At 44.2% G+C, this 17,557-nt stretch overlaps 1 protein-coding gene and 1 long non-coding RNA gene across 2 annotated transcripts in view; one reads left to right on the plus strand and one right to left on the minus strand.

Moving 5' to 3' along the window:
• Window positions 1-1,061: 1,061 nt before the first annotated feature.
• LOC132654319 (uncharacterized) lies at window positions 1,062-8,481 on the minus strand. The gene is made up of 2 exons (XR_009592001.1): window positions 8,321-8,481; window positions 1,062-8,005 (listed from the first exon to the last, which is right to left on the minus strand). It is a non-coding gene; the product is annotated as an uncharacterized LOC132654319 (long non-coding RNA).
• Window positions 8,482-8,866: 385 nt separating this feature from the next.
• Pde3a (phosphodiesterase 3A) overlaps window positions 8,867-17,557 on the plus strand; it is a 281,973-nt gene continuing 273,282 nt past the window's right edge. The window contains exon 1 of the mRNA XM_060384366.1: window positions 8,867-9,976. Within this exon, the coding sequence (XP_060240349.1) occupies window positions 9,008-9,976 (969 nt within the window). The 5' untranslated portion in view covers window positions 8,867-9,007. The remainder of the gene's footprint in view (window positions 9,977-17,557) is intronic.

Genomic DNA, 17,557 nt, shown 5'->3' on the forward strand with positions numbered 1-17,557 from the left:
GTCTAAATAAATATGTTCTAGCTGAAAAAAGAAAAATTATTCTTAAGTTTGAACATTCTATTATGGTGTATCCAGAGTATATGGAGAGAGATGGTCAAAATTAATAGCCTCAGAAAAGAAGACAGAAGACCAAGTCTTTTTAAAATTAGGCCTTTGTCCTCCTACTGCTTACATTTTGAAATTAGGATTAGTGTAAGGTTAATTATCACATGGCAGAAACCAGGTTAGTCACCCTGAAGTGCCTCCTGCTGCCACCATTCACTCACATTTACAGTGAAAATACTGATCCACGATGTGTCTGAGATGTGACGAGAGTTTCAATCACCAGATGCAGATTCAGTAAAACTTACCCTGTGGCCTTGGCCTCCTCCGTGGCCTGGCAAGGCTACACCCCTCAGGGGGAGGTGATCAGAGAGCCAGCCACTGAGTTCATGCCGGAGACAGCCTCTGCTTCCCTTACTAGGGACCCCACTTGGATACTGAGTCTATGAGCTACATCTGAGTGGGGTTTTAGGTCCTCTCCATGCATGGTCCTTGTATGCACGGTTGGGGTATCCATCTCTGCAGGGCCCCCAGGGCCCAGTTTGTTTGTTTGTTTGTTTTGTTCTGTTGGTCTATTTTTGGAGTTCCTGTCCCCTCCAGGTCTTTCTATCTCCCCCTTCTTTCATAAAATTCCCTGCACTCTGCCCAAAGTTTGTCTATGAGTCTCAGCCTCTGCTTCGATACCTCTGCTCAGTAGAGTCTTTCAAAGGCTCTCTGTGGTAAGCTTCTGTCCTGTTCCCTGATGGGACTTGATAGGCTAGGGTCAGATAGAAGGGGAGGAGGACCTCCGATATCAGTCATCAGTTGACTAAGGGAGGGGCATAGGAGGAGAAGAGGGAGGGATTGGGAAGAGACAAGGGAGGGTGCCACAGCAGGGATACAAAGTGAATAAACTGTAATAAATAATTAGTTAATTTTTTTTTTAAAATTTACCCTGTGGCTGTTGTTAAGGCAAAGAAGAGGGCTAAGACAGTTGGATACAACCATTTAAGCTAGCTAGCATTATAAACACTTTCAAAGCTCTTACCAACACTTATGTTTTATTATCTTTTTTTTCCTATTAGTTAGGACAAGAATAAGTTAAAATCAAGCTGTTCACAAAACCAAACAATTTACCATTACTTTGGAGACGCTAACAACCTGCATATTATTTATTTATATTATTACACAAGACTTCAGTTCTTTTTGAGAATTACAATACATGCAAATCCAGAGGAAAGAGATACTGAGGTTATTGGCATTATTGATGAGACTTCTGAGCTTTCCTGCAGCTTTATGAGACTTGCTGTTAAGAGATAGAAACAATTTGAACTGGGAGGCAAGAAGAAGAGAAGGGTCACGTGTCTAAGACAACTTTGACAGGACGACAATAAAATCATAAGGTCAAATTCACTTAAAATTATTATAATATTCTGCATGTGCCACAAAGTGGTCAAGATTGGGGAGCTCTGAGACCATTGTACTAGCGTCCTTTACAGTTCATAAGAGCTTCAGCCCACAGGTTGTTTTCCAGGGTACAGAAGAGGCAGTGTCCAGTGGTGTGCCCGTGGTTGGATGTAGTTGCCTGTAACCCTGACTAGGTCCGTGCTAGCTCTTCACAGCTTGCTTTCCTGCTTGAGGGTTTTGAGCTTATTAATAGCTGCATACACAAAATCATTACTTACATTGTTTGGAAACTGGAGGGACAGCTCTGCCTGGAAAGCCAGTAGTGAATCCCCAGATGCAAGCATTCTCTGGTTTTTCCTCACTGTATTTGGAAGTATTAGTAAGACCTATCTTAACAAAACAGTTATGTCTGTTAAATTCAGTTCCCACAACAGCAGAAAACAATGTGAAATAAGGCTTTACAGTCATTTATATTCAAAAATCTATTTCTGAATTTCCCAGTTTACTTGCTACCCAAAGGTAGCAAGTATATTTTATTCACCCATCCCCATGCCTATAATAAAAAAGACTATGGGTAGTCCATATATAAGTTTTTAAAACTTTGGCCAATGTTTATTTCTCTAAGAGATGAGTAATTTAGGAGAGCAATACATATTTTTAAAGCCGCTTTATGGGAAGTGCTGTTTGCGTGATTTTACCCATGAGTATACTCATCAGAACAGAATTTTCAAGGAAAAATTGAGAGGCATCTGCCCATGCAAACAATTAGCTTAAACATGTATATATGTAAATGTGTAAACACCCATGGATGGTCTTTAACATGGGACCTTTCAACATGGTACATTTGAGTTTCTTTTTCTCCTGTAATTCCACTGTGCTTTTATTCATCAAACACTTGTGTGTTGAATATTAAGTGAGTTTTTACTGTGTGCCATTTGCTTGTCTGGTATTTGGAGGTTCAGAGCAAAGTCTCCCTATACTCTAGTAACCAAGAGCAAACAATAAACAAGAAAGCAGGTAAATGAAGAAAACCATTTTATAGAGAGACAATCAGTACGAATATAACAAAACAGTGCAATACTAAATGGCTAATATGCATGCACATGGGATACCCTGATGTCTTTTTGAAAAGTATTATGGCCATATTCTCTGTCAACATGACTGGATCTGGAATCACTTAGGAGGGTAAACTCTGTGTGTGTCTGTGAGGATACCGCCAAGAGGTTCTGAGAAGGAAAAATCCACTCAGCATGTGCGTGGTACCATCCCATGGCGTGGGTTCCCAGCCGAAATATAAAAGGGAAAAGCCAGTTGAGCATCTGCACTCATCTTCCCAGGTCATGATTATGGCATCCATCTCATCACCATCCATCTCACACTTTTTTCATCACAGCTTGAGCCCTTCTTGTAGACATGTTTTTCCCATCATGACAAACTGCACCACCTCAAACAGTGAGTCAAAATAAACTTCCGTAGAGGAGGGATTTTAATTCAGAACATGGCTGCTGTGGAAAGAGATCACATCCAAAGACCTTCTAGGTCTGTATGATCTGGCTGGAATACAGGTATACCTTTAGTCCCAGGAGACAGAGGCAAGCAGATCTCTGAGTTCTAGGCCAGGCTAGTATAGAGCAAATTTCCAGTAAAGAAAAGCATTGGTCTAGGCCTAGTGATACACACCTTTAATCCCAGCACCTAGGAGACCAAGGCTTGCAGAGCTCTGAGTTCTAGTCAGTTCTGTTCAGGTAGTACAGTTGAGTCAGTGAGTTGAGAGGCCGTGCAGTGGAACTGAATTTGTGGCAGTTCAGTTTGTGGAAGTCAGAGGCATTTTTATGTGGAGAGTTTTACAGAGACAGGTTGAAGAGAGAACAAGCTAGATACTGGTGAAGACAGATGAACCAGGGAATGAGAAGGTGACAGATTAGAACAGATTGCCAAAGTTAGTATGAGGCCAAGCAGAGTAATTCAGCCAGAAGCCAAGAGAAGCCAGTTTCAATCAGTCAGCTTGAAGAGGAGCTTGAACCAGAACAGCTGAGTTGAACCAGCCAGTCAGAGTTCAGACAGAATTAAAAAGGGTAAATTTATTCTGCAGTAAGAGTCTTAGCAACTGAAAAATTTCTAGGCCTAGATTAGATTGTATGGAGTCTAGAAGTTTCCAGGCTAGGTTAGGCCTAGGTTAGCAGACAGAGGCAGTAACCCTCGGAGATGACAAATCAGGCAAATAAAAGTTGCTTTTATAAAAATCCTTCTCCCTTTAGTTGCTTTTGCCAGATTGTCACAGCTCTCTAGAACCAACCTTTCTTAGAGAATAAAAAAATAATGCTTGAAGCCAGAACTGATGCAGAAGGAGCCAGCATGGGAAAACCTTTAGCTACCAAATCCCTGTCATTTTAGTAGGTATGGAAGACTAGAAGCATGGCTGGAGATATGAAGCACATAGTTTTCATGTTTGGATGAAGATATCAGATATCTGATATCAAGATATCTGATCATACTGTGAACCTTGAGATTACATTATTTGCTGAAAAAAGCCGTTTTTCTGGCTGTGGTGTGGCTCAACCCTAGCACACACCTTTAATCCAAGATAAGATTAAATAAAGTCGACCATAGGTCAAGAGATGAAGCAAGCAACCAGATGGCAGGGAATGAACATAGAGAAAAACTATAGAGAGTAAGAGGAAGTCAGGAAGACACATAGAGAGACACACAGGAAATAGAAGGGAGGGATATTGAGTTTGAGGGGTTTTGAGAAGACATGGAGAAGGGGAGTCGTTTACTGAGGAGGAAGGTCAGCTGGTTGCTTTCTCTGCCTCTCTGAGCTATCAGGCTTTCACTCCACTCTGGTACCAGAGTCTTTATTGGTAAAATGGAATGATTGAGATTTTGTTAAAAGCAACACCTGGAGCCACCAGTCAACAAATCTATTACATTTTAAATAATTAACATTTAGCCTTTCTGCTCCTCTGTGGTAACCCTTTGCAGTTACTGTCTAGACTGGTGGGCAGCATGGAGTCCACTTTGTGAATGGAGAGCATTGAAACAGTTGGGGCAGCAGAAGCGCAATAGGACTGCTAAAACAGGAAGAGGTCAGAGAGCTGCTGGGAAGATCTTGGAGGACTTTGTAGCTTATCTAGGGGCTTTTGGAGTCTGCAGTGCAGTGAAGAATCGTGCATGGTTTTAAGCAGGAGAGGCACCATCATTCAATTCATATATTTGAACTATTATTCTGTTCCATAGAAAATGAACTATAAGAAGGAAGGCAAGACCAGTTATTTACTGCAACTGTCTGAGCCAGAGATGATGATGAACTTTTGTTTGGTTGCTGTAAATTGATGCAGAGAGGGAGAGAGGGAGAGAGAGAGAAAGAGAGAGAGAGAGATTGGTTGATTCAGGTTATCTTTTAGACATGGAAGCAAGTGCTTTTGTTAATAGATCGAAAGTGTTGTAAGCTAATCAAAGAAGAGGCAAGGGCAGTGACTCCTTTGTGGACTCTGGCAGCTGGGTAGATGTTGTTCTTTCTAGGGATGAGAGAAGATGGAGGAGAGAGTGAGTACTGTAGGTGGAAGAGTGGTGAGGAAGGGGGCTGGACACTAAGGCACTTTATTTTAGGCACTTATCGTTAACTCATTGAAATGCATGGAGGTCAGTGAGATAGGACAGAACAAATGAAGCCATATTGAGGAGTGAAAACTATTGAGACACTACAGCAGAATACCCTTAAGTTTAACTATATTTGGCAAAGTGCAAAGGCTTTTCACAAAGAACTAATCAAAGCACACTGGTTGGACCTGGGTGAGTGGAGGGCTTTCTGACATTTTCTTCTATTATCTATATGTGGATAACCTTTTATCTTGTCCATTGGCTGTGTTCACTTTCCTGAATCAGGACTGGTCACTGCCTGCCTCAAAGGGCAGTGTTCATATCTGGCTGCTTCAAACCTGTTGGATATACTGTAGCCTGTGTCATTTAACTCACTGTTTTGATAATTGCTTTTCGACTTCTTTTACTTCATCCTGTCTGTCCCTGCAGCTGTCTGTCTGTCTCAAACAAGAGCATCTGGCTGGTTTTTTCACTTTCCTTGGGTTTCTGGATGGTAATAGGCAGAAAAGAAATGGACCTTCTATTCTTTTGGTGGGGCAGATAACTTTCTGATTGTGATTTTTGTTAAAAGTAGGGAGAAGGCCAGGTGCCAGGACATTGTTTCTTTTACACTATTGACCAGCCACAAGATGCCATCAACACAGACAGCCAGTGATGTTTTGCTACTGTTGGTGACAATGTGTTTAACTACAACACTTTATTAGTAGTAGTAATTATTATTGTATGTGAAAGAGATTTGCATGTGTATATGCATTCATCTGCCATGTGCATGTGTGGCAATCAGAAACAACTCTGTAGAGTTGGGTTTCTCTTTTCCTCTTTATGTGGTTCTAGTCATTGGGGCTTTGCACAGCAAGTGTCTTTACCTGCTGAGATCTCACCAGTCCATCTATGTCAGCTTTCAAACAATGTCCACTCTCAATCTTGTAAGAGCTCTGTTTTGATGATCATATGTCATTATTTTTCCCCCAAACTAAGATGGGTGTGGGTTGAAGACAGAGAAAATGGAAATATTTTTTTCATCCTCCACTCTGCTCCCCCAACCCCACGCTTAACAACATATGCCCAGCTTCTTGATTTAATATGCTTTTCCCATGTTAAGAGGCAGCAGGTTTTTCACTAGTTCTGGCTTATGAATCATGGGTAGTTGGGAAACTCATGGTAAGTGTGTGCGCATACTAGGGGGCTCATTTGTCTTCCGCCAAGGCGTTGCTTCTCCTGTTTTCTTAATTATTAGACAGATGGTGGTACTGCCACTGACTATCTGCCCAACACATGCTCCTGGGCAGTGGCACAGTTCTGGACAAGTGACAGCGAGGAGCTGGCTGTCTGGTCACACCCCCTCCTGTTCATTTATGCCTAATGCTTTGTGAGTACCCAGCTGGGACTGCAGTAGGCTGTTTCCCATAAAAAGAAATCTACAACTTAAGCCGTATTTCCCACTGCCCCCATGAATCTACTTATTTCATTCGTCTCCTCTTGGCATATTTTATTGCTTTATCTCTACGTACAAAACACAGTGGCATTTTGGGGCAATTATCCAAGTACTCAAGGCTATAAACACACTGTAAGCTGGAGCACCGAGATAATTGAGATGGGATCAGTTTCTTATTATTTGTGAGAGTCAAATGACACCTAAATAGTCACCATATAAGCTGAGCAAGAGTTGACATTTATTTTACTCCAGCATCATTTGAATCTGCTGAACAGACTGAGAATTCTTCTGTACAAACTGCCAGTGAAGTGAGCGTGGTTTTCCAAATGCCACATTCTGTGGTGTACGATCAGGCAATCATTAATAATGGACGGGCTTTGTTCATTGTGGGTGTGTTTCACCAGCAGGGCTTCCCAGCTCCGAAACTGTTCTTAAAGGAAGCTCAGCAAATAGTGTAATTTACCACACACAATAAACAACTGTTGGGTAATGACACTTGTGCACTGGAGATGGGGGTTGCACTTTTCCTTCCTCCCCGTAGCCCCAATGTGTCCCGGGCTGGTGTCTCACTTGCAGCATTTTTCCGGTTTTAGCCTTCTATATCCTGGGATTCCATGTTGACACCCCTTCCAGATGGATTTTTCAAGTTACTTTTTTTAAAGTTTTTTTTTTTAATTTAATTAATTTATTTATTTTAGTTATGTGTGAATGAACATGTTTGAGTGTAGGCGCCTGTGGAGTCCAGAAGAGGGCATCGGATCCCCTGGAGCTGGAGTTAAATGTAGGTGTCACAGAACCACCAGCTATGGGTGCTGGGAACTTCTTGGAGTTCCCTGAAAGAGCAGTCCAGGCTCTTAATTGCTGAGCCATCTCTCCATCCCTTCCTCATTTTTTTTTTCTTTTCTCTATGTTTTTTCTGTCGGTATCTTTTTTAAAAAAAATGGTTTTGTGCACTAGATAGCTCCGAGATTGTTCTACTTGAGAAAAACAAGACAGAACAAGAAAAACATATTTGAGACCTCAAGTGGGGAGCAGGTCATGTGTTTGCCACCAAGCCTAAAGAACTTAATTTGGGCCCTGGAAAGGAGAGAGATGACTCCCAGGAGTTGTCCTGTGACCGCTCCCCTCCCCCAACACTGACGCGCAGCAAACACAGGAGTGGCTTCTCTATTAACAGACCTTCCACCTGGAGCAGTCGGAGTACGAGAGACATTGAAATGGGTTTCCAGCTATCTGTAACATCCTCACCCTCAGGATCTTTGCCTGTTAAAGCATAAGAAGTACTTTTTTTTGAGGACAGGAGCAAGCATGCTGGCCCCTCAGCCCAGCACGCAGGCTGTCACAACTACCTCCACCCCACCCTCCCCTCTCTTTTGCTGGGAGGGCCCTTTGCTACCAAGGGAGTGGTCCTGCCCTGAGCAGCTCCTCCCGCGCCTGAGCTTGCCTTTCTAGGGAGTTCCTTTAAAGCCAGCAAGCAGAATTGTGGGCCCTTGCAGAAGCCTCTTTCAGAGTTTTAAGCACTCAGTTCCACTGGTTTCCCACCTGCAAAAACAGCAGCCGCCAGGCATCAAAAAGAAAGAAAAATTATTTTTTTAAAAGAAAACAGCCTCACTTTCCTCTTGCCCTCTCTACCCCCCTTCATCATTAGCTCTCTGCTCTCCCTCCCTCCTTTCTGCTTCTACAGCCTCATCTCAGGCCCAGTCTATTGGGTGAAACTTAGCAACTTCTAGAATAGGTCTCAACTTCCTTTTCTATCCTCCCACCACACACACACACACACACACACACACACACACACACACGCACACGTTTTTCCATGAACTGGACACAGAGACTCTGGGAGGCTCTGCTTCCTACCTCCGCAAAACGAGGTCTGCGTCCCTGGGCAGCGCGGGGGAAGATCTGCCAAGGAGAGAGGGAGAGAGTGGTGGAGGGAGAGCTACCGGGAGAGATAAAGTGGCAGAGTGGAAGAGGAACGGAAAGAAAGAAAGGGGAAGAGGAGGGGAAAGAGGGAGAGGGAGAGGGGGGAAAGGGGGGGAGGGAGGGAAATAAAGAGAGAGAGAGAGAGAGAGAGAGAGAGAGAGAGAGAGAGAGAGAGAGAGAGAGAGAGAGATTGCTGCTGGTGAGAAGGGAGGGAAGGGGGAAGCCGAGGTCGGCTGCTTGCTGGCGCTCAGCAGCCCAGGGATGGCTGGAGTTCGCCCTGTGCCCCAGGCTGCTGCAGCATTAGCCTTTCCTGAGCACCCAGTGCGTTGGGCAATTGTTAAAATCCTGAAGTAGGAAGAGATCCCGTAGGGTTTAAGCTGGAGCTGAGGGTGGAGCGGAGGATTTTTTGAGAGAGAGAAAGGAAGAGGGGGGGGGGCGCAGAAAAAGTCCAAGGCTGATCTTGCTAGCTGCCAACTTGAAGAAGTCTTCAGCTCGCACTCTCGAGTTCTCTGCAAGGCTGAAACTTCGCGCAGATCAAGGAAAAGGGTTTCCGCGAGTGGGATCCAGAAGGGAGCAGACCCGCGAGTGGGACGGGTGGGGGTTGCCCACTGGGCGCACAGCATGGCAGTGCCGGGCGAGGCAGCCCAAGAGCCGGCCAAGCTGGGCCTCGAAGGGGCGAGTCCCGTCCGGGTGGCCAGCGGGGACCACTACCTCCGTGGCGCGTCCCCTCCATCCCGGCGGGGCTCCGGCGGCCGCGGCTGTTGGGGAGCCCCGGTGCTGCAGCCGCTCCGGCGCTCGCCGCAACTCTCCTCGGCGCTGTGCGCGGGCTCCCTGTCGGTGCTGCTGGCCTTGCTGGTAAGGCTGGTCGGCGGGGAGGTCCGAGGCGAGCTGGAGTCGAGTCAGGAGGCGGCGGCCGAGGAGGAGGAGGAGGAGGAAGGAGCCCGAGGGGGCGTCTTCCCGGGCCCTCGGGGAGGTGCTCCCGGGGGCGGCGCGCAGCTCAGCCCTTGGCTGCAGGCGGCCGCGCTGCTCTTCAGTCTCCTGTGCGCCTTCTTCTGGATGGGCTTGTGCCTGCTGCGCGCCGGAGTGCGCCTGCCTCTGGCCGTCGCGCTGCTGGCCGCCTGCTGCGCCGGGGAAGCGCTGGTGCAGCTCTCCTTGGGCGTAGGGGACGGTCGCCTGCTGTCCCTGCCCGCCGTGGGGGTCCTGCTCAGCTGCCTTGGGGGCGCGACATGGCTGGTGCTGAGGCTGAGGCTGGACGTCCTCATGGTCGCCTTGACTAGCGCGCTCAGGACGGTGGCCCTGGTTTCTCTGGAGAGGTTCAAGGTCGCCTGGAGACCTTACCTGGCATACTTGGCGGCCGTGCTGGGGCTGCTGCTGGCCAGGTACGCCGAGCAGATCCTGCCGCAGTGCTCCGGGCCGGCTCCGCCCAGGGAGCGGTCTGGGTCCCAGCTGAGCACGAGGTGCAGGGAAGAGATTCCGGCGGGGTGGAAGAGGAGGAGGCGGTCCAGCTCCGTGGTGGCCGGCGAGATGTCCGGCTGCAGCAGCGGCAAGTCGCACAGGAGGACCTCCCTGCCCTGCATACCCAGGGAGCAGGTAAGCCGGGCTGCGCCTTTGGGGGCGCTCCGGGGAAACTTGAAACAGTCAGAGTGCAGGCAGTGGAGCGCAGGCGGCCGGGAAGCCAGCCTGGCAAACAGTAAAACTTTACACTTACTAAGAAAGTGGATTTTATTTCCTCCTCCCGTTCTCTGTCTCATGGACTGCTTTACAGCCAGAACAACAGAAAACAGGGAAAAGTAACAAACTTGAGTAGCGGTGATCGGGCTTCCACAGCTGGGCCATGTTTTCAAATCTCCTACACCTGGTTTGTGAGTCCCTGCGCTTCCTGAAGCATTTCTACCCTCCCTGAATTTTTGGAATTAGCTTATTTATTTCTTTAATTATTTATTAGAAGCAAGCGGCTTTCAACACGTGCATTTGCTGTATTTCTGTGTCTTTTGAAAGATAATAAAATTTGTTTCTTCTTAAGTGCCAGGTAAATATTCATAAAAGCCAGTAAAAAAAAGTTTCAGTAGCCAAGCAAGGCATCATTGAGGGCAAGGCTTTCTTTTTGCAGTGAGTCTCCTTTAGAGATCGCATCTGATGGCAGCCACTCTAGTTTTAGATATACTTCAGTTGTTACACACTCTTGTGCGTTGAACTCTGAACTTAGGTTTTACACTTGAGGGCTATGTGTGAACTTTAGAATGGTACAGGATTGGAAGCTATGCTTATGTTGTTCACGCAGAAAAGTGACCTTTCCCATGGAAACTTATACACCTAAGTGGACAGAAATTCAAGGGGGCGGGTTTGCAGGAAATATTGATCCAGACGCCTAAGATTGCTCTTTGCATGTATCTTTGTGTGTGGGGGGGTGTGAATTAGAAGGGAAGTGTAGTTCTTATTTGGAGGAGAGGGTTGAAAATTTCTTTAGTGTCATGGCATAGTTACCCTGCCTAGTATAGGAGAACCATCCCCAAATCTTAAACATAAGTTGTACTGAGGTCTTTTCCGCTCAGTTTTCTCCACCAGGTTTGACACTTGTTGAAGGGATTGGGAAAGCTGATTCGGCACTCTGAATGGAAATTTACACGTTTCCCGTTTCAATTCAGACCTACCCATTATCCTGGCAGGATAAGTTTGCGGTTGAAAGGCTGTCCCTTTTATATAGTAGGGTTTTAGTTTTTGGGTTACCCTGGGGATATTCGGTTAGGTGTTCCTTAGGAGTATTGGTCGCCATATGGTGAGAGTGGTTGGCTTGTTTCTGAAATGTAGTTGGTTGCCCAGATGGACGGCACTTTGAGTTTATGTAGTGGACTGGATGATAGCATCTTCTCCTTGTGCTTACTTAACTTTTTTTTGCTCAGCAGAAACAAATATTTCTGGGTTTAAACTTGCTCTAAGAGTAAAGGGGAAAACACAGGCCACTGACTGACCCTTAGTTTATATAGAAATTTGGAGATCATTAGAATAAGGTGAGTTATGTGCTGAGGGGTGCAGGAGAGAACTTTTTGAATGAAAGCAGGACTATTAAAAATATCGACAACACATTTTTCTTTAACTTAAAGGGAAATGTGATGTGGTCCTTGCCAACACTGAAGCCTAGCTTACAGGAAAAAAAAATCTGGATTGAATCAGAAGTAATTTGACTCCACATTAATGCCACTTAGGCCTCAGAATTAAATTTCTGACATTTCGGATTAAGGGACTTCAGAGTGGATTTGAGATCAGAAGGCTTCCAGGTGACCGGAACAGCTTTGCTGATGAACATAGAGGGTTTCTTTGCCTCACATGGGTAAATGAAGGACTGCAACGATCTTATAAGGCTCTCATTGAGCTTGGAGTTTTGAAGGTTTTATTGATTAATTACTTGGATAGTGCATATTTATCATCTGTCTCAATCATTTTTCTTTAGGAATTGTTTTTGTTTAAGGCCTTGTTGATAAAGAATGTCCTCAAGCAAGAAACTCTTACTTAGGATGCTAGGAAGCCCTGGTTGCACGAAGCAGCAACTTGTACCCGTGAAATTGTAATGAGGGCGTGGGTGAAGGCGTGCTCACTGTAGACTGGTTTTTATATATGGCCCATTAAGGCTGTTGCTGAATTGTGGGTACTGGGTGGGGCTGACATGGGATAGTATCTTATGAGATAGGGTGAGGTGACAGCTCAAACGTTGACAGAACTCTGTGAAAAGGTTAGGAGCCATGTAGTAAATGGCTTATCTTTTTTTTTATCATGAGGAAGCAAACTTCTGATTAAGAGGGCAAAGGGTGCCATAATCATTTGCATACTTGACGAAGTCCAGAATAAAAATAATTATGAAATGAACATCTACCACTCCCTGAGTGCTGGCTTGGTTAGTTCTTTTCTGAACAGGGCAATTCTTGTAGGCAACCTGTGAGTTTTAAATAGCACTGAGAGGCACAAAAGAAGGAGGCTTCCTAAGAATCCACACAGCTGTTGCTCCTTGTGGAAATTTAGAGGTGAGAGATTTGGGTATTTTTCTTCTCTTTGTGGGTGACAGTGACCATTGTTTGTGAATTCTCTCTCTTCACTTTCCAAAGAGACACAGAAGAATATATGCTAAAATTTTCATAAGGTGAGCCAAACTTCTTTTTGTCCTTCCTTCCTTCCTCCTCCCTCCCTCCTTCCCTTCTTTCCTCCCTCTCCTTCCTTTCCTCCTTTCTGTGCTCCCCTGAAGTCTAGAATTATATTCCCTGTAGAATTGAGTTTGTAACACAGATTCTTTGCAGCAATGAAAGCAAAAACAGGTCAGATTTTGGTCAGAGAAGGGGTGGGCACCAGGTGTATCTGAAGGCAACTGGAAGTGTCTTCTAATGAGGAGGAAAGTCGACAGCATCTTTGTGGCTCAGTCTTGCCAGCCCTGTATCCTCAAGACTGAGGCTGGTTTTACGTGTATGTGCTAAGTTACACTTTTTAGGCTGATGGTCTGGGAAGGCTAGGGTCTGCCAAGGTGTATGTGTCTTCTGGTGTATGTGAATTCTCACATCTGACAACAAATATAACCTTGTCAACTTGCTGCTGCTTCCCTGCCAACACCAAGTACACAGAAGTACCTAGCATTTCTTGAATGATTGTGATTAATAAGTGCTTTCTTCAACACAGTTTTAATCCTGCAACTCTCAACTCTTGGAGAACACTCCAGGCATACTCTGTTATCTATACGTTCCACAGAACATCACTGGACACTCACTTCCCTGTAATTACAGAATCCAGCTTACCCATTGACTTCAAATGGATTCTAAACCAAATGTAATTTTATTTTAGTTACTTGTTAATAATTTAATATGATAGACATGTGGTTTTATAGAGGAAAGCTACAAGTTATCCAACTCTCCCCATTCATGCCTTTGAACCACATTCATGACTAAATTTTTTTGTGTGTGTGATAGACACAAAAGCAGTCAGAAATGTCTGTGATATATACTTTCTCTTGCTAAAATAAAATCTCCAGTAACTCAGTTGAGAATTGCTAGCCTATGTGAATGCACTTGCATTGGAATTTAAGTTTGGTAGCAGAGAAGGTCGGTTTGTTAACCACTGATGTGAAAAATATATTTTAAAGGCACCCTCCCCGAGCAGATAATAAAAAAGAAACATAGAACAATGGTTTCTGTTGATACTCTCTGCATGGTGGGCATGCATTGGGCTTTTTTATGCCTTTGCTTAAAAGCAAATAGAGCCTGGTAGATTCCCCAGGACAGATACAAAGAACAGAAACAGTTCTTCTCAAATAATTTTAGAGACAGTTTTTTAAATTACATACCTGCACATGTACATACTCTCTATAGCATGTGTGTTCGGGAGTCAGAGGGCAACTTGCCGGACTCAGCTCTCCCTTCCGCCGTGTGGGTCCTGGGACTCTCTCTCTCTGGCCGCCAGGCTTGGTGGCCAGTGTCTTTATCCACCAATCTGTTGTGTAGTCCTGCAGGGAGTCTTAGTCTCACTTCAGCATTTAAAATGGCCCAAATGTTTTGGTGGTGTTGGGAATGGAACCTGTAGCGCCATGTGTGCCCGGCAAGGGCTCTATCACCGAGACAACCATACCTTATTTCTGAACTTATAAAACGTAGCGTAGTTTACATTTCTAAGTGTATCTTGATGTTCCTTATATTGAACATATTTAAGAAATATGTGCTTCCACATTGTGAGTTCTATCATATTTCAGTGTTATTCCTCAGTTTATGATAGAAACATAAATATTGATTATGGCATGGTGACAGAATTAAAATTAATTAATGTCAACCTATGAAAAGGCAAAACAAGGTTTTCTTATCCTTCTGGGAAAGGTGGGGGAAATAATGTTTTGTTTTTCTGTGATTTTTTTTTTAATTTTGTGAGTACTGATATTTAAAGCATACCAAAAAAGACCATTTTAACTGACAGAAATAGTCAGAGAATCTATATAAATTTCCAGAGGTTGGAAGGATTGAAAACAGTCACTTTACTCTTTCTGTCTTGAGTCTAAAGTGTAAAAAGTTTAACTGTAGAACTGAAAGAAACAGTGTGTGCCGGGCTGTCATGTTAATTAAATAAACAACCAGAACAGTGACTCTGTGTATGAAATACATCTGGAAAAGCCGGGGGGTGGGGCGGGCACACAGGCGGGCTGAAGGAGTGACACCGGCATGAAAAACACACATTATATCTGCTGTGACATTTGTGTGACTTTGCTGTAATACCGATCAGAGATTTATCCCTGAGAATCATGTCTACAGGCACCTGGGTATCGGAAGCCATCACCGCACTGAACGCAATGTGTTGAAATCCTTCTGTTGAGGTGTGGGGTTTATCAAGCCAATAAGCCCACTTCTATTTTAAAATTCCTTCATTGAACATGGTTCATGCTGGCCACAGCTTGCTAGAGCTTATGTTGACTTCCTTGAGAACCCTTGCTATTTGATGCCTTTAAAGGAGTGAGTTGTTGGGGATTGGGGAGGAAGCTGCAGTTTTCGGAGAACATGGGTGTGAGCATGTGGGATCAGTGCTCCGGTTGTGTCATGTAGTATGTGCAGAAACATGGAGAAGGTGAAACCTTTGCACTGGGTCCCTCGCAGTGTTTCCTTAGCATCTCGGACAGACGCCTACCCACGTGTGCGTGGGATAGATTGCTTCTATGCATCTCCAACCCATGGTATCTTCCTCCTTCCTTTTTTTTTTCTTGTGAGATATTGAATAATTATGCTTTCTAAGAGCTCTGTGTGCTGATTGAGGCTACAGCTTCTGCTTGTATTCCACATTCATCTGTCTAGTGAAGTTCTAGCAAATAATTCTGGAAAACCATAGAAAGTCCCAAGATCTCTGTAGTCTTGCATTTTAGATATGTTGTTAAGATTTTGATTTTCCGAAGACCGATACCTTTCTGTTCCTTTCTATATATAGTAAATAATTGTCTTTAGGGACTTTTATTGTTGAGGGTATTTTTACTGGAAGTATTTTTTTTTTTTACAGATTTTTTTCTATTTTTTTTTTTTTTGGTAAATGTACCTTTGATAATTGCTTTAACATTAGGCTAAGATTGTAGGTTTGTGCTGCTCAGAAAATAAAATACACAGATTTGATCTCCATGGGATGTGGGTCGCTCATAAGTGGATAATTGTCAAACCATGAATTGGTCATACTATTTATCTTGTACATTGTACTTTTTTAAAAGGAAACATTCCTCTCAGCTGACACTATCCATATAGGCCTTTCGGCCATCAACCTATCAAATGTCTTGTCAACACATCTGTGCACCAGGACTTGTGCTAAATATTGTGCTAAAGTTGTGTGGTGTACATAGAGGAGACACAGCCTGTGTCTCCCTGGGGCTTAGGGCACCACTGGGAGATGGTGCAGCTGCCTAAGGGAAAAATCCCAGCAAATGTGTGAAAGACAACTTAGAGAACACATGGGGGAAATGGGATATGGTGTTGTTGCCCTGACATCCCAGCATCTGGGAGGTGGCAGCAGGTGGGAAGATGGAAGGCTGAGGACAGCGGAGCTCCATGGGACCTATCTCAAAAAGCACAAACCAAACAAACAAACAGAAGAAAACAAAGAAACAAAAAAGAACGGAAGAAACAGGTGGAAGGCTGTGGATAGGAGTGGAGAGCAGATTTTAAATCTGGATCCAGGACCCATCCCTCTGTTCCCTGAAATTCTATGCAAACATTCATGTATTATTTTTATGTAAAAAAATGCTCACACTGTCAGATAAGTGGAAAATCTTCAGCATTCAAATGTTAAATATAAATGTTTTAAATTTGAAGTAATTTTACCTTTGGAAATATAGAGTGTACCTTTAGAAATGGAAACTAGTGTTCATTGTCAGTAGGTTTTGAAGTAAAGATAAAATACTTCTTGACGTAGGACATGCAATATGTTAAGAGAACAGAGCAACCATTCTCGGATCTTTAGATAGTCGATGGCTGTTTGCAAGGATGTTGAATGATCCCACACCCAAGGCCAGACTGTCCTTAGCAGACCTGAGGTAGTCTGGTTTCAGAGGAAAGGGCATGGAGAGAGGGTCAGTCAGCTACTACTGTAATGTAGATGGCTGCCTAGAAACCAGTCAGAAAGGGACTGTGGTGGATGGTGCCAAGTCCAGACATCATTTGTGATTTCACCTATGGACTTGAGCCTGGACCCCCAATCAAGTTTAGAAGATTGCTTGTCAGGAATAAAAATAACATGGACCGTCTTACGCCATTGCCTGAGTAGCAGGTGGCCCCCCAGCGTAGGAGTGTCATTGTCAGCATTGTCCCACCATGAATGTTTATGGCATTGAAAAGTTTAACTTCAGAATCTTCCGTTTACCCAACTCAAGTCTCCAGTGGCAGCTTACACACAGATATTCGGTTTTTGTTCTTTTTTTTTTTTTTTAAAGGATGATTGATTGAAAGATGTTCAGGATTTCAAACTCAATCCACACAAAATGACCATAGAAGCTATAAAACCATCTTTGTTAGTGAAAACAGCTGCCTGTGTTCCCCTAAATTAGTTTGCCCAGTCTCCCTGAAAAGCCATAAAAATGTAAGTACATGTGATATTAAGGGAGCAATGAGGGACATTATGATTTAAGGGGTAGAAGGCCTTTCGGGAACAGCCCCAAATGAACCTCCGCCCGCGTGGCTGATTTTTATCCTAGCTGCATTACCCTTAAGGGACCTATGCGTGATCATCCCAATTGTCAAGTTGCAAGTCCAGAACAGAGGGGTGAAAACCTACCAAGTCTTTCACCCTGAGATGATGAATGGCCTTATAGAGATACACTTTTTTGGGTGACAGGCCTGTGTGTATTTACACACAGAGGCTCGTGCATACTTGTCTGTGCACGTGGGTGACCTGTCCACATCCTGTACATGTCATTTTCCCCCTGCCAGGAAATGGCCTTGGTTGTGTCAGCTTTGTGGAGAACAGTGTCACCCAGTGGCTTTGATGGAAACAGCCAGCCAGCGTTCTAGGTGAGTGCCTTGTGTATCTGGTAGAGATATGAAACACATCTAGCTTTGGATTTCCTGGTATTTACATAAAGGAAGTGAAAAGAAAGATAAATTTCATAATAATTCTATGATAAATTTCACAATAATTCTATATTTGACCCAGCATGTCGTAAAGATGGAAATGATATACTCT

This window comes from Meriones unguiculatus, chromosome 5 (assembly GCF_030254825.1).
Source record: "Meriones unguiculatus strain TT.TT164.6M chromosome 5, Bangor_MerUng_6.1, whole genome shotgun sequence".
In the NCBI taxonomy this organism is placed as follows: Eukaryota; Metazoa; Chordata; class Mammalia; order Rodentia; family Muridae; genus Meriones; species Meriones unguiculatus.